The following is a 14,540-nucleotide window of genomic DNA, read 5'->3' on the forward strand; positions in this document are numbered from 1 at the left end:
CCCAGCTGCCAGATTAAGCCCTCGTTTTCAGAGTTAGGAAGTGAGAGTCCAGCCGCTGGGTCTGGCGGGGGCGTGGCCCGCCGAAGGGTGAGCGCTGAGCTCCGGAGGAAGGAACAAAGGCTGGGGCGGGGACAAAGCCCTGGGCCCCCAAGACTGATTGGGAACAAAGGCCACACGCGGGACAGTGGCGGGACACTCACTCCTCGCCTCTCCATTGCCACGTGGGGAACACCTGGTTCCCGTGAGAAGAGGCAGCTTCCTGCTGTTTAGAACCCTGGACCTGCCTGCGTGCAACAGTCTAGACTTAGACTTGGGGACCGAGGGTCCTCATGGCACTACAAGGCAGCACAGGCGATCGCCCTGAGCACGGGACTGGGATGGGAAGGGGGGACAGATTGCCTTTTCCATTCTGATCCTGCTTCTGAGACCCTTTAACCACGGTTGATTCTTGCTATCCTCTCCAACCGCATTCATCTTGGATCTTGCTCCTTTTCTGCCCCTCAGATAAGATTCGCCACTCATTCAACTTTTATTCCTGTGCGTTGAACGTTCGGTGCCCCCGCTTCTAAAAACACAAGCAGGGGCTATCGAGGGACTGGGCAGAGTTTCACAGAATGGCTTCTCAATAGTTCTTTACGATCTACGGGTTGACTCGGGCAACTTTCTGCTTCCCGAGTTTAACAATAAAAAAAAAAAGTTTGGGTTAAGACCGCCTCCGCGTTCCGGCGGGAACTTCCTTCCTGCCAAAGACCCCGCGCCCCCTCCACCTGGGCTCGGTCTCTTTGCTCGGTCGTGGCCCCGCCCATTCCCTATTGTCCCGCCTTTCCTCCACCGCTATAGGCCAAGTTGAGGCTGCAGACGTCGCCACGCCTTCTGAGGAGGCGGGGCCTAGGGTGCATTTCTGCAGGATCCGGCGCGCTCGAGCACACTGGGGTCAGCCTTGGTGCACCGTGCCCGGGGCCTGGGAGACGTCGAGCGCGTACTCTGCCGGTGAATCCCGCACCCGCGGGCTCGCCACGCAGGCCCCGGCAGGGCAGCCGCGAGTGGAAGGGAGGGCACAGGCGCGTGCGTAATCTGCCCGCGCCCCGCCCCCTCCTCCCCCCCGGGTTGCGGTGCCCAGCGCGCGTGCGCGGCGGCGTCGGCGCCAGATATTTCTGTCCCGCCTCCAGGCCGCGGCTCTTTCTGCGAGCGGCGCGCGGTCAGGCGGTTCTTGAGCAAGTCTTGCAGAGCGCGTCTCGGCAGCCAAGGGAAGAGGCGGCGCGGGGCGGCGCCGTCGTCTACAGAGAGGCCGGTAGTCAGCGGCTTAGCCGCCTTTCGCCTGCGCCCAAGGCGCGGCGGGCGTCGGCCCAGGAGACGCGTGGCGGCGGCGCTCGGCCTCGCGGCAGCACAGGCTGTGCCCGGCCGTTGGCGGCGAGCGCTCGTGCGCCTGCGCAGCGGGCTCCGCGCCCCTCCTCCCCTGGGCGACCCCCCCACCCCCCCTCCCGGCGGCGAGTGAATGGCGGCCTCGGCGGCGGCGGCGGCTGCGGCGGCCTCGGCCGCAACGGCCTCGGCTGCCTCTGGCAGCCCGGCTTCGGGCGAGGGCCCTGCGAGCGGCGAGAAGCGCCCCGCCGCCTCCTCGGCCGCGACGGCTTCTGCATCGGCGTCGTCGCCCGCGGGGGGCGGTGGCGAGGCTCAGGAGCTTCTGGAGCATTGCGGCGTGTGTCGCGAGCGCCTGCGGCCCGAGCGGGAGCCTCGGCTGCTGCCCTGCCTGCATTCGGCCTGCAGTGCATGCCTCGGCCCCGCCGCACCCGCCGCAGCGAATAATTCGGGAGATGGCAGCGCAGCGGGCGACGGCGCTAGTGAGTGCTGGCTGGGTGGCCGGGCGCCCCTCCCCCCTCCTCGCAGCCCTGTGCTCCGGACTGCGCCTGTGCGGGAGTCTGGGGGGCGCCCCCCGGGTAGGGTTAGGCCGGGCGGGTTCGGTCGGGGGAACGAGCTCTTGGCCTCTGCGATGCGCGTGGCCTGAAGATGCAGAATGTGGCAGGGGATGGGACATAAACGCCAGATAAACGGTGCAGCCTTTGGGGGGGGGAGGCATTGGCTAGGGGACTGTCCCCTATTCACATTCTTGTGTCCGTAGTGGTGGATTGCCCGGTGTGCAAGCAGCAGTGCTACTCTAAAGACATCGTGGAGAATTATTTTATGCGTGATAGTGGCAGTAAGACTTCTTCCGATTCCCAGGATGCTAACCAGGTGTGTCCTGGGGCGGGGGAGGGAGAGAAGGGGGCCGTGTCCTTTTCTGGAGTCTTATCAGCTTCCTTAGCTGGTTCGGGTTACAGTCGCAGTCTCTGGGAGGGCAGTACAGATTGGAGTGCATTGCATGAATTTTAGGTTGTCTTTTTTTTCTGGGCAGTAGACGGTGTGTCTGCTGGCTGGTTCTGCCTGTTCTAACCCTCTTTTCTTTGACAGTGCTGTACTAGCTGTGAAGATAACGCTCCAGCCACCAGCTATTGTGTGGAGTGCTCTGAGCCACTGTGTGAGACCTGCGTGGAGGCCCACCAGCGGGTGAAGTACACCAAGGACCACACTGTGCGCTCCACGGGTATGTGGAAAACTGGAGGCCTTTGCAGCTACTACCCTCTTCTCTTTTGATTTGCCCAAGATGGCTGCTTGCTGGATGAGTGGTTTCCCAGGGACCTGACACAGAACTCAAAGAATTTCTGTGTTCGGGAATCTGAGGGTCTAGTTGGGAAGGGAAAGGCCCCAACCAGGTAATGTGTGTAGGGATTCTTATAAGTATGTTGCAGTCAGTACTAAGGAATGAACTAAGATCATCTTTGGAAACTAAACAGTGATTGGGTCCTGGTGGCGGACACCTTAGTGCAAGCAGCTAGGGAATGCAAGATGACTTTGGCACCTGGCTTCACGTTGCTGGGAAAGGGCTCTGGAACAGGCAGGGTTTCTTGACAGGTTGGTAAGGCTTTGGGCCATCAGTGACGGTGAGTCCTGGAATGACTTCCAGTGAGCCTTAAAAGCATTTAAGTGTCTTCTCTTAAGACTCAATGTAAAGTTGTTTGATGGCTTGAGTGTGGAATAGATCTTGATTTTTGAGTGTGGGGGGTGGTTTGGTCCAGATAGACTAGGAGCAACTTTTTTGATGTGATAGTTGTATATCTTCCCACCCTAGAGGTGGTAGTGGAAGGTTGGGGGGGGTGCTGAGAAGCCAGGAAGCATAGGAAGAATGGGCAGGTTCTATTTTATCTAGTAATACAGGATAGAGCAGTGGGTACTGATTTTCAGGAGCCAAGGCCTGACTGGCCTGTGTTCTTTTACGTAGGTTAGTACAGTCTGATTGGATTAGCATTGGGAGGAAGGGGACTGACAAATCAGTTTATTACTTTTTGTTCTGGCTTTGGACTCTTTTATTTCTTATGGTTTTCCGAGACAGGGTTTCTCTGGCTTTGGAGGCTGTTCTGGAACCAGCTCTTGTAGACTAGGTTAGTCTCAAACTCAGAGATCCCCCTGCCTCTGTCTCCCGAGTGCTAGGATTACAGGTGTGTACCACCACCACCACCCTAGATAGGTCCTAGTGACCTAGGACTATTAGTGTTCCTTCCATGCTCCAAAAGTGCTTGTATTAAGCCTGGTGGTAGCGTTGCACGTATTTGATTCACAGATGCAGGTGGGTCTGAGTTCAAGGCTAGCTTGGTCTACAGAGAGAGTTCCAGGACAGTCAAGGCCAGACAAACCATGTCTATAAAACAAAAGCATACTTGCCAATATGCTAGGTTCTACCCCACAACCCTTTTTTGTTTTTTTCCTAAGGAGGTTTTCTATCGACAGCCTTGGCTGTCCTGGAACGTTGTAGAACTGGCTGGCCTCAAGTCAGATCCTACCTTTGCCTCTTGTGCTAGGATTAAAGGAGTGTATTGCTACACCCAACATTTTTGTATTTTGAGAAAAGGTCTATAGAGCCATTCTTATCCTTTAACTCATTGTGTAGACCAGGATGGCCTTCACTTACAGAGATCCTGTTTATCTCTGTCTGCCAAGTACTGGGATTAAAGTTGTCCCCATCAGACCTTTTTGGGGAGATGTCTGTAATTCAGGTTGATCTCAATCAAACTGTCTTTGAGTCCTGGGATTTTTGTCCAACCTCCTTTTTTGGGGTGGGGGAGGGCTTCGAGGCAGGGTGTCTTTTGCGACTTTGGAGGCTGTTCTGTCTCTTGTAGACCAGGCTGATCTCAAACTCACAGATCTGCCTCCTGAGTGCTGGGATTAAAGGTGTGCACCATTACCGCCTGGCTCCTCTTTTCTTTACAAGATGATCAGTCTCATACAGAGAGGTCTGGCTTTGGATTCACTATATGTAGTTCAAGCTTACCTTGAACTTGTGATCATCTTTCCATTTCCTGGGTGCTGGTAATGTAATAACTTTTTAACAGGGAGGTTGTGGTGTTTGGGTGTCATTACCCCAAGCCATCAGGGCCTTGTTTATTTGGGGATGGCTTGTTAGCAGACAGAAAGATAACCAGGAAATATAGTAAGGAGATGCTTCACAAACTGTCCTTAGCCAATGTGATGGAGACTGTGGTCATCTGGGAGCTTTGTTGTTCTATGTCTTTTCCGTAGGTGGGTCAGGGTTGTAGGATGAGCTGGAAATGGGGGCCACAAGGGTCTGCTGCTTGAGTTGGAGCTGTCTAAGGGCATGATTCCTACTTCCCAGGGCCTGCTAAGACTCCAGACGGTGAACGCACAGTCTATTGTAATGTGCACAAGCATGAACCCCTTGTGCTCTTTTGTGAGAGCTGTGATACTCTCACCTGCCGGGACTGCCAGCTCAACGCTCACAAGGACCATCAGTGAGTCTCAAAGTCACAGTGGGTAGGTGGATGCCACTATTTCCAAGTTGAGCATGCAGGGTCACTTTTTTGTGGTTTCAGGTACCAGTTCTTAGAAGATGCAGTAAGGAACCAACGTAAACTCTTGGCTTCTCTGGTGAAACGTCTGGGGGACAAACATGCCACACTGCAGAAAAACACCAAGGAGGTTCGCAGCTCGTAAGTGCGGGTGCCGGGGCTATTGGGGTCCCAGGGCAAGGTTTCCTGGCTTGACTTGTCTTGTCCGTTAGTATCCGCCAAGTATCTGACGTGCAGAAGCGTGTGCAGGTTGATGTCAAGATGGCCATTCTGCAGATCATGAAGGAGCTGAATAAACGGGGCCGTGTTCTGGTCAATGATGCTCAGGTAAACCTTATTTCTGGCATGATACCATCCAGGATGGAGAATGATCCTAACATTTACTGCCTTGGCTTCTTGCTAACCCCGGTTTCCTTGACCTGCAGAAAGTGACGGAGGGGCAACAGGAGCGCCTGGAGCGCCAACACTGGACCATGACCAAAATCCAGAAGCATCAGGAACATATTTTGCGATTTGCCTCTTGGGCTCTGGAAAGTGATAACAATACAGCCCTCTTGCTTTCTAAGAAGTTGGTATGTAGTGGTGGGCTTCACTCAGCTAGGTTGCCCGTCAGCACCTTTGGGACCGTGTAAGTTGCCAAGTGGGCTCATGTGCTACCTTTTGCCCATTAGATATATTTTCAACTGCATCGCGCTCTCAAAATGATTGTGGACCCTGTGGAGCCTCATGGTGAGATGAAATTTCAGTGGGATCTCAATGCCTGGACCAAGAGTGCTGAGGCTTTTGGTAGGTAGTCTTTGCTTTTGCTTGACCTGGGGAGCATCTTAGGCAGTACTGCATCTACTGAGGATGTTTTTTCTCTTCTAGGTAAGATCGTGGCTGAGCGTCCCGGTACAAACTCCACAGGTCCTGGGCCCATGGCTCCTCCAAGAGCACCAGGGCCCCTAAGCAAGCAAGGTTCTGGCAGCAGCCAGGTGAGCTGGGGAGAGAATCAGGAAAGGGGTGAGGGCCATAGGGTGCCATGGAGAACTTGCCCCACTGATGAGCATGTTCTGTTCTGTTTCTAGCCTATGGAGGTACAGGAGGGCTATGGCTTTGGGTCGGGTAAGTAGTTGCTGCCTGGGGGAGTTGCAAGGGCTTGGTGAGTACTGTGTGTCTTTTCTACCAACTCTTTGTCTTCTGAGCAGATGATCCATACTCAAGTGCAGAGCCGCATGTGTCGGGCATGAAGCGGTAAGTGTGACAGCCCGTTGGAGTAGGTGACATAGCACTGGTGTGGTGGGGATTCTTAGGGTCTGATAGCAAGGTATACTTACAGGTCCCGCTCTGGTGAGGGAGAGGTAAGTGGCCTCATGCGGAAGGTGCCACGTGTGAGCCTTGAACGTCTGGATCTGGATCTCACTGCTGATAGCCAGCCACCAGTCTTCAAGGTCTTTCCTGGCAGCACCACTGAGGATTACAATCTGATTGTTATTGAGCGAGGTGCTGCAGCAGCAGCTGCTGGTCAGGCTGGGACTGTGCCTCCAGGAGCTCCTGGTGCCCTGCCCTTGCCTGGCATGGCTATCGTCAAGGTGAGCCTGTCTGTCTTAGCATACAGAACAGTGATTAGAGAGGGACACTTGTCACCCCAGGTTTGGATAATAACTCTCAGGCTGTCTTATAGGAAGAAGAGACAGAAGCTGCTATTGGAGCTCCGCCTGCTGCCGTGGAGGGCCCTGAGACCAAGCCTGTGTTGATGGCTCTGGCTGAAGGCCCTGGTGCTGAGGGACCCCGTCTGGCTTCACCTAGTGGCAGTACCAGCTCGGGCCTGGAAGTGGTGGCTCCTGAGGGTACCTCAGCCCCTGTAGGTGGACCAGGTGTCCTGGATGACAGTGCCACCATATGCCGCGTCTGCCAGAAACCAGGTGACCTGGTCATGTGCAACCAGTGCGAGTTTTGCTTTCACCTGGATTGCCACCTCCCTGCCCTGCAGGATGTGCCAGGGTATGTATGTGTGGGGCTGGGCAGCATCAGATGGTAGATCCTGAAGGGCTAGTTGTCGTCATTCACATCTCCTACTCTTCACCATAGGGAGGAGTGGAGTTGCTCACTCTGCCACGTGCTCCCTGACCTAAAGGAGGAAGATGGAAGCCTTAGCCTGGATGGAGCAGATAGCACTGGTGTGGTAGCTAAGCTCTCACCAGTCAACCAGAGGGTGAGAGCTGAATGCATAGGTGTTGGTTGTGGCCCAGTAGCTGAAGCCCTCCTTCATGCTGTAACTCTGACATCTCTTGTACTGCCTAGAAATGTGAGCGCGTTCTTCTGGCCCTGTTCTGCCATGAACCCTGTCGCCCCTTGCACCAATTGGCTACTGATTCTACATATTCCATGGTGAGTTCCATCCAGAGCAGGAGAGGTTGGTTATATACCAGGAGGTGGTAGGGTGGTGGTTGTTTTGGTTTTTTGTTTTTTTCCAAGACAGGGTTTTTCTGTCTTAAGGCTGTCCTGGAACTAGCTCTTGTAGACCAGGCTGGTCTTGAACTCAGATCTGCTTCTTGAGTGCTGGGATTAAAGGTGTGTACCATCACAGCCCGGCGGGTGTTCCTTCTTATGCCTATGTTTTCTCCCTGCAGGAGCAGCCTGGTACCCTAGACCTAACCCTGATACGTGCTCGCCTCCAAGAGAAGCTGTCGCCCCCTTATAGCTCTCCCCAGGAGTTTGCCCAAGATGTGGGCCGCATGTTCAAACAGTTCAACAAGCTGACTGAGGTGGGCCTGCAGCATATACAGGGAGGGCGGGGGTGAGGGGTAGGGGAGAGCCAGGACTTACCACTGTTCTCTTAATTGGCGCAGGACAAGGCGGATGTGCAGTCCATCATCGGCCTGCAGCGCTTCTTTGAGACGCGCATGAATGATGCTTTTGGTGACACCAAGTTTTCTGCTGTGCTGGTAGAACCACCACCACTGAACCTTCCCAGTGCTAGCCTAAGTTCTCAGGAGCTGTCTGGCCCTGGTGATGGTCCCTGAAGCTGGAGCTCTTGTGGTCAGCCCAGTCAAACTTTGGTCTCTGTCCTTTCACCCCATACCCCCTCCTTTGGTGGCCTGACTCCTGCTCTTGGTGGCCCTGTCCTTCAGTCCCTCCTCACAAAAAAAAAAATGGTTTTTACTTCTGTGGATTTAATAAAAACTTCTCCGAGTCGCTCATGCCTCAGCTGTTTGGGGACTATATTCCTCAGGATTTAGTCTTTGCATTATTAACCATATCAAAAACTAATTTCCCCAGGGGACCTTAATCTTTTTGGCAGGGTGAAAGATTTGTACACACCCTGATGAGACTTAGCTTGAGGTCTCAGGTGTACATACCATCTGCCTCCCAGTGGTAAGCTAGGAAGGTAGAAAACCTGGATCTGGAGCTACCAGCCTGCTCTAAAAATGGGTTGTGTGCTGAGATTCCAATTCTAGAGCTTTTTCTTTCTTAGTCCTCTTTCCCCATACAGGGTCAGGCTTTCCTGGGACTCTGTAAAACCAGGCTGGCCTTGAACTCAGATCTGCCTGCCTGTTAACACCTGTTAAGGATTTGTTACTTCTTGCTTAGGATCCTGATAACAGTTTGTCTTTGACCTGTGATTTCCCTGTACCTGATTGGTTCTCAGAGAACGTTCCTGTCCTGGAACCCAGTCTAGACCAGGCCTGAGTGCTGGGATTAAAGGTGTGCACCACCAACGCCCACCTCTCAAAGCCCTTTGTAGTAAGCAGGGTCAGTCTTGTTTACTTTCCCAAACCTGGATTTGGGTCCCATTGCCACTAGTCACAAGTTGGGGAATTTTGTCCATTTATTATGTAGGGGAAGTCTCACAGCCTTGGGAAGTCGTGTCTGCATTTCTTTATTCAGAGGGGACGGGGTGAAGACCTGGGCAGTCAGTCCATTCTCTGGAGGAGAGTGGTTCAGTCCCTGCGCAGGTTTTTGAGCCTCTCCTCCAGGTCTGCGTCAGCATCAGCCAGGGCGGAGGCCGCGGCCTCTGCTTTCTTCCCACCGGCAGCCACACTGAGTGAGCCACCGGTGGAGGGGAGGTCTGCAGAGAGAACCGACGGTCAAGGGCTGTGGCTGAGCCTTGGGTGGGGAAAAAATGGGTGTGGAACACTCACTTGATAGCTCATCTGTGAGGCTCAGTCCCAGCTCATCCAGGACCTGGGACACAACAGCATCACTAGGAAAGAAGGACAGCTTGTGAGGGCTATGGATGGGCAAGGGGCCTGGAAAACTCCCCCGCCTTCCTATTTCCACACCTCTCCTCTTCATCTTCCTCATCGCCCATCGCGTCGTCGATGGCATCGTTCATCATTTCTTCCTTCATGTCCATGATCTCTGCCTGCCGTTCAAACTCCATCATGATCTTCTGAATCTGGGGTAATTTTAGCTGGAAGAACGGGGAGGGTGAATGAGCTGCCTGAAGGTCAATGGGGGTGGGAAGGTGGATTGAGAGGGACAAACCTGTCTGTTCATGGTGCCCATGGCCTTAGTAACACCCTTCATGGCTTGTGCCATTGAGTTGTTGGATTTTAGCGTCTGTATCTTGAGGGACACAGCCTGGATGTTGGCCCGCATCAACACAAACTTGCGTACATATCTCCGGGTACGCACCAGGTCTTTTGCCATGATTCGAACAGCATCCTGCAGAGTGGGTATGAGAATAAATGATACAGCTGTGAAGTTATTCCTGCTGAAATCTAAAAGACTAATGGAAATTAACCCAAGTGATTACTTGAAGAAATCTCACCTTTTGGGGTTATCACTCCAGCCATCTATGTAGCCTAGAGTAGTAGCCTACAGGCAATTCTGTCTCTGCTTTCCTAATGCTAAGACTACAGGCATGAGCCACTGCATCCTGCATCCAGTTACCCAGGCTTCTCTGTAACGCTTAAATGTGGGAAGGTACCAGGCTGTCAATTTTTTTTTTTCCTTCTCTGTTTTGGGCCAGGGATATGACTCTGGTAGTGCTTTACCTAACCTGCACAAAATCCTGGAGTCTAATCCTTGGCGCTGACAAAAACACCCCACTTTTCCACATGACACTGCCTATGGATGTCTCAGGCTGTATGTGGAGTCACAAATTTATCCAAGGCAAGGTCCAGCTTCCATCTCCTATTTAAATGTTGCTGGCACACTCTGGGAAATGGTACCCCTCACCAACTGTTTACGCCCGCCCACCTCCCTTCCTCACCGGGAGCTCTTTTGTTCTCGGTTTGCTGTGGCTAACATTTGCTGCTGTCTGTCTGGTGCACTCCTTGGCTGCCTTCTCTGCCTGCAGGTTAGCTCGTTGCACTTGTGTTAAGGAGTCTTCCCAGACGCCCCAAACCAGGAAATTCCTCTTCACCCTTCACTCAACTTTCTTCAAAGCAAGTCTGTCATTGTCCTTACAACAGTGGCCGAGGTGGCATCTTGCCTTGTGTCCCAGGCCCTGACCACTCGGCACTTACCATCTGGCCTTGCTTCGCCATCTTTTTGATGTCTGCAATGATTTTCTTTTCCTGGGTTTCTAGCTTCTGCCGCTCCCTGTCCAGCTCCCTCATGGCTCGGTTCAGGGCCCTCTGGTTTTGCCGAAGCAGTTCCTCAGGCGTCTTCCGGCGCCCAAACAACAGGTCCATGGTGGGAGGACTCCAGCAGCAGGGCTGGGGCAGACGTCAGGCCAAGCTGCAGAGAGTGCGGGCAGGGAGGGCCCAGGACAGCAGAAGGCAGAAACAGCCCTGTAAGTGGTTAGGACCCCGGCACAGGAGGTACGCGTGAGTTCTCAAAGGGGATTAGTTAAGGCCACAAGTGAGAAAGAACAGCCAGAGCTAAAGTTGCCCGCTTCTCTGATGCAGGCGCGTCCCCTCCGCCCGCCACTGCCTTGCTTTCAGGCAGTAGGGTAGACCTAAGGGTGTGGTTCTGGAGTATTCCGGGGACCCAGACGTGAGTGGGCACGCCGAGGCGTCTGAGTACTGAGGAGGGTGGTTGTGGGGCCCCTCGGCAAGGGAGGGCAGGATGGGGTAGATTCGGGACGTTGGACCCTAAGATGAGGATGGACCTGGATGGTGAGGGAACCTGGCCCGCCGGGGCACGAGTGACAGACACACGGAGGGCAGGTCTGGGTGTGTGGAAGAGCCTGCGTACCGAGGGCAGGCAGGGTCGGGCAGACGGCGCGACATCCGATGCCCCAACCCACAAGCCTTCCTACGCTGCCGCCCAACCGGGACCTGCGGCCCAGCGGGGGCCACTCACCGGAGCCGAGAGGGCGATGGGCTTCCGCTTCCGGGTCACGCCCCTTTCTCTCCGAGGCCTTGAGCCCCCACCAACGACAGCCCCTCGGTTCGGTAGCCCCTGCTGCCGCCGCCGTTTCCGGATAAAACGACCTGACGTCAGCCACACGGCCCACCCTCTCCCGGAATGCTGGGAAGTGGCAGCACGCACGCGCACGGCCAGCATCCGGGCGCATGCGCAAGAGAGCCCGCACCTCTGCGGAAGACACACAAGTCCCACCCTTGTAACCCTCGCAGGACCGCGGCACGACTGGCACCTTCGGCCTATTCATTCTGGAATGCCCACACCCCACCCTTCTTTGGGCGGTTCATTCATGGAATCTCAGCAAGGGCCAGGCCGGAGCCCAATTGTCAGGGCCACGCATGGCGAAAAGGGGCGAGCCTGGAGATTTGTGGGCTCCTTTATGTCGGTGGAAAGGCCCAGTCTCCCCCTGCTTGCTTCTCATCCCAGCGGGCGGTCCCATTCGACCCAAGGCCACACACTTCTCTCCATCACAGACGCTGGTGGACCTCACTCGTCCCTCCCACCCCACAGAAGGAAGAGGCAGAGGCCATGCAGTAACATTCCCCTTTAATAGCCTGGTGGGACCTCCAGTGGTGGTGGGGTGGGTTGCCCGGGCTCAGCGACCCAGGCCCATTGCCCACTTACCCCACAGTCAAGAGTAGGGTATTGGACAGCACCCAGCGGGAGGGGGGGGGCGCTAAACAAGCCAATTCATTTCCCATCGCTGAGCAGGTCGGGAAAAGGCAGCACCGACCATAATCACGTGGTGGTTAAAAAAAAAATAACTAGGGACAGGTGACAGGGAGGAGAGGTAAGGCCAAGGCAGGGGCCAAGGCTACCCCACATACCCTACCCGGGCCCCCAATAAATATTTGTAGGGGATGCCTGGGCTGGTAACCCTGGCAGGGGTCGTATTTGCTAACCCTATTTCAGGCAGCGCTCGAAGTAGGTGGACCCGATGTAGCCACCTCTCATGGAGCGCTGCACGTTTTGTTCAAACAGTCGCCGGTTGTTCTGCAGGACCTCGGCGGCCTCCTTGTTCAGTGGGTCCTCGGGGTTGGGCTCCTGTGGCCGGCATAAGTGCACGTTAACAGGCAGGAGAGGGCAGATGGCCGACAGACCCTCAGCCTCAAATGCCTAGCCCTACTCACCAAGAAGAGATACTGCAGGCCATAAATTATGGAGTTTATCGTAAGGACTGGCTTCCAGTCCTCTCTGTGGGCAGAGAGCATCGAGGTTATCCCACGGGTTGGGGAGTGGGAGGCTGCAACAGAGGCCCTGCCAGTACCAAACACGTCAGGGCCCTAGGAGGCCCCGAGCACTCAAGAGTGAGGTAAGGAAGGGGTGAGTCAGGGAGCAGGGCAGGCCCGGGAGAAGGCCCACAGAGAAGCAGGCGGTAAAGGGCAGGGAAACACAGAGACAGGCGCAGCATCCACAAAAGGCAGAGACGGAGCAGGGCACCACAAGTTCCCACAATGCAATTGGGAGGGCCTTGGGAGGGGAAGGGAAGGCAGGGCCATCACCTGAGGATGTTGAGGCAGACGTTGCCCTCGAGGTCAATGTTAGGATGATAGACCATTGTCTCACACTTCACCTTGGGGGGGTCATGTGGATAACCTTGTCCCACCTGGCCCCAGAAAGAGAGAAATGAGACGGGCGTGTGTTTCGGCTACGCCTCAGCTGCTGAGCCGCCCATCTCTGTGTCCGCCTGCCACTCACCTTAAAACTGAACACAAACTTCCCACTCTTGTAGAAGCCCTGGGAGAGGAAAGGGAGAAGGAATTCAGACCCCACTCTTAGGGTCCCCTAGTCTCTATGGGGCTACCCCCGACCGGGGACTGTTCTTGGGACCCCCGCCGTGTTCATTTTACTCTTACCTCATCGGGACAGATAACCAGCTTGAAGTTGAGGAGGTCGTCTGGGTCTGAGAAGCTGATATCACAAGTCTTGGGCAGGTTCAGCTCGTTAATGTCTAGGTTTAGGCAGCGGTGGGGAGGAGAGAATAGAGGTGAAGGGACCTGGGTGTGGGCAGGTGTTAGCGGGACTCCCGAGCTCTCCTTCCCGACCTGTAGCGTTCTGTTGCGTGGTGTGCGCTCTCCGTATGTACCACACACCCTTCCTGCCCACTTTCCAGTCTCTACGTGGACGCTTCTGGATACATAGTATCCCACATATAAGCAGCCATCTTCAGTTGCAATTGGATGCCCGTCTCTCGGGGAAGGGCAAGCCTTTACTGCCCTCCTAAATGCCCCACCACAAGTTCCCACAATGCAATGCCCAAGAACCTCTACTCCTACAACACTGGCTTCCAAGAGCTCCAGAGCATTCTAAACGTGAGGCTCTCTAGGCGTCATCTGCACTCACGACTCTTTACCTGTCCATCCTAATTCAAGGACCATGACCCTTCGAACACGAAATCATCCCTTGTCATCAACCATCAGCTCCCACGGTCCTTCCTCTTCCTCAGGGTTATTCCAGGTCCCGGACCTTCTCTGACTCTAGAGACTTTCTAGCATGGTGGCTTAAATTGTCCCTGCCTCCCATTTTCTAGTTCCTGTCACCTGCTTTCCTCCTTCCCTTTACCTCAAACTCAGAACTGCTCTGCCCGACCCCTGAGTCCTGGGCTACAAGTCTCCGATATATAATACACTAAACCGTCTCCTACTTATCTCCAGTTCACAACAACCTTCACCTTATCTTCACGGCCCGTCACCCCAAAGCAAAGTTCCCGTCAGACTCTCGAACTACCCCCCTCCCCTAACAGATCCCAGGTCCCCAACACTGCAGGCCTTAGTGTCCCGGCGCCCCATACCCGGCCCCGATCTCTGACCCTCGCTGGTGACCGCACCCCCGTCCCGCATCCCAGCCCTCGGACCCTGACTTCCGATACCCCCGCCTCAGGGGCTGCATCTTCACACCCCGGCCCCTGACCTCAAACGCGGGATCGCGACCCCCCCCTACCCTTCTGGATCCGGAGCTGCGCCGCCGACGCCTTCTTGCTGCTGCCCTTGGTGCCGCCGGCCGACTCCTCCTCCTTCTTCTGCTGCTTCAGCGAGAACAGCTTGATCATCCTGGCGCCGCCGCCGCCGCTGCCGCCGCCGCGGGGCCCGGGACCCCGGCCACCCGGCCCCCCCGCCGCCTCCTGCGCCGCTTCCGCTCCTCGGACCCGCTGCCGCGGCCTCCTCCTCCGCTGCCGCCGCCGCCGCCCGCCCGCCCGGCCTGCCGCGCTGCTCCGCGCCCACCACACGGCCCGCCTCGGCTCCCGTAGTCCGGCTCTTGGCCTGGCTTAGCGCCTCGGGTGCGTTCGGAGGCGCTCGGGAGGACTCGGCTATCCTCGGCCCCGCCCCTGCTTCGGCCCCCGCGCCC

The 14,540-nt window shown here is 55.6% G+C and overlaps 3 protein-coding genes across 4 annotated transcripts; 1 reads left to right on the forward strand and 2 right to left on the reverse strand.

Annotated features, from left to right (window-relative positions):
* The first annotated feature begins 1,478 nt into the window (after positions 1-1,478).
* Trim28 (tripartite motif containing 28) lies at positions 1,479-8,072 on the forward strand. Its single transcript, XM_005087953.4, has 17 exons — positions 1,479-1,838; positions 2,117-2,229; positions 2,446-2,578; positions 4,703-4,838; positions 4,920-5,036; positions 5,108-5,222; positions 5,321-5,467; positions 5,567-5,681; positions 5,763-5,869; positions 5,963-5,999; positions 6,083-6,128; positions 6,214-6,466; positions 6,559-6,878; positions 6,966-7,089; positions 7,179-7,265; positions 7,508-7,642; positions 7,727-8,072. Exons 1-17 carry the CDS (start codon positions 1,496-1,498, stop codon positions 7,898-7,900), a joined length of 2,502 nt encoding a protein of 833 aa, XP_005088010.3. The 5' UTR covers positions 1,479-1,495; the 3' UTR covers positions 7,901-8,072.
* Positions 8,073-8,688: 616 nt separating this feature from the next.
* On the reverse strand, positions 8,689-11,290 carry Chmp2a (charged multivesicular body protein 2A). 2 transcript variants are annotated; one of them, XM_005087952.4, is made up of 6 exons: positions 11,133-11,290; positions 10,352-10,565; positions 9,366-9,545; positions 9,161-9,291; positions 9,020-9,081; positions 8,689-8,946 (listed from the first exon to the last, which is right to left on the reverse strand). In XM_005087952.4, the coding sequence occupies exons 2-6, from the start codon at positions 10,517-10,519 to the stop codon at positions 8,819-8,821; spliced, it is 669 nt and encodes a 222-aa protein (XP_005088009.1). In that variant the 5' UTR covers positions 10,520-10,565; positions 11,133-11,290; the 3' UTR covers positions 8,689-8,818. The 2 variants fall into 2 exon arrangements, with proteins under 2 accessions (XP_005088009.1, XP_012982101.1); XM_013126647.3 differs by having other exon boundaries at positions 11,025-11,278.
* A 434-nt stretch (positions 11,291-11,724) lies between these two features.
* On the reverse strand, positions 11,725-14,345 carry Ube2m (ubiquitin conjugating enzyme E2 M). Its single transcript, XM_005087951.4, has 6 exons — positions 14,136-14,345; positions 13,052-13,146; positions 12,894-12,932; positions 12,698-12,801; positions 12,326-12,389; positions 11,725-12,239 (listed from the first exon to the last, which is right to left on the reverse strand). The coding sequence occupies exons 1-6, from the start codon at positions 14,242-14,244 to the stop codon at positions 12,099-12,101; spliced, it is 552 nt and encodes a 183-aa protein (XP_005088008.1). The 5' UTR covers positions 14,245-14,345; the 3' UTR covers positions 11,725-12,098.
* Positions 14,346-14,540: the final 195 nt, after the last annotated feature.

The sequence above is a fragment of the Mesocricetus auratus genome, unplaced genomic scaffold (assembly GCF_017639785.1).
Source record: "Mesocricetus auratus isolate SY011 unplaced genomic scaffold, BCM_Maur_2.0 Super-Scaffold_100038, whole genome shotgun sequence".
NCBI lineage: Eukaryota > Metazoa > Chordata > Mammalia > Rodentia > Cricetidae > Mesocricetus > Mesocricetus auratus.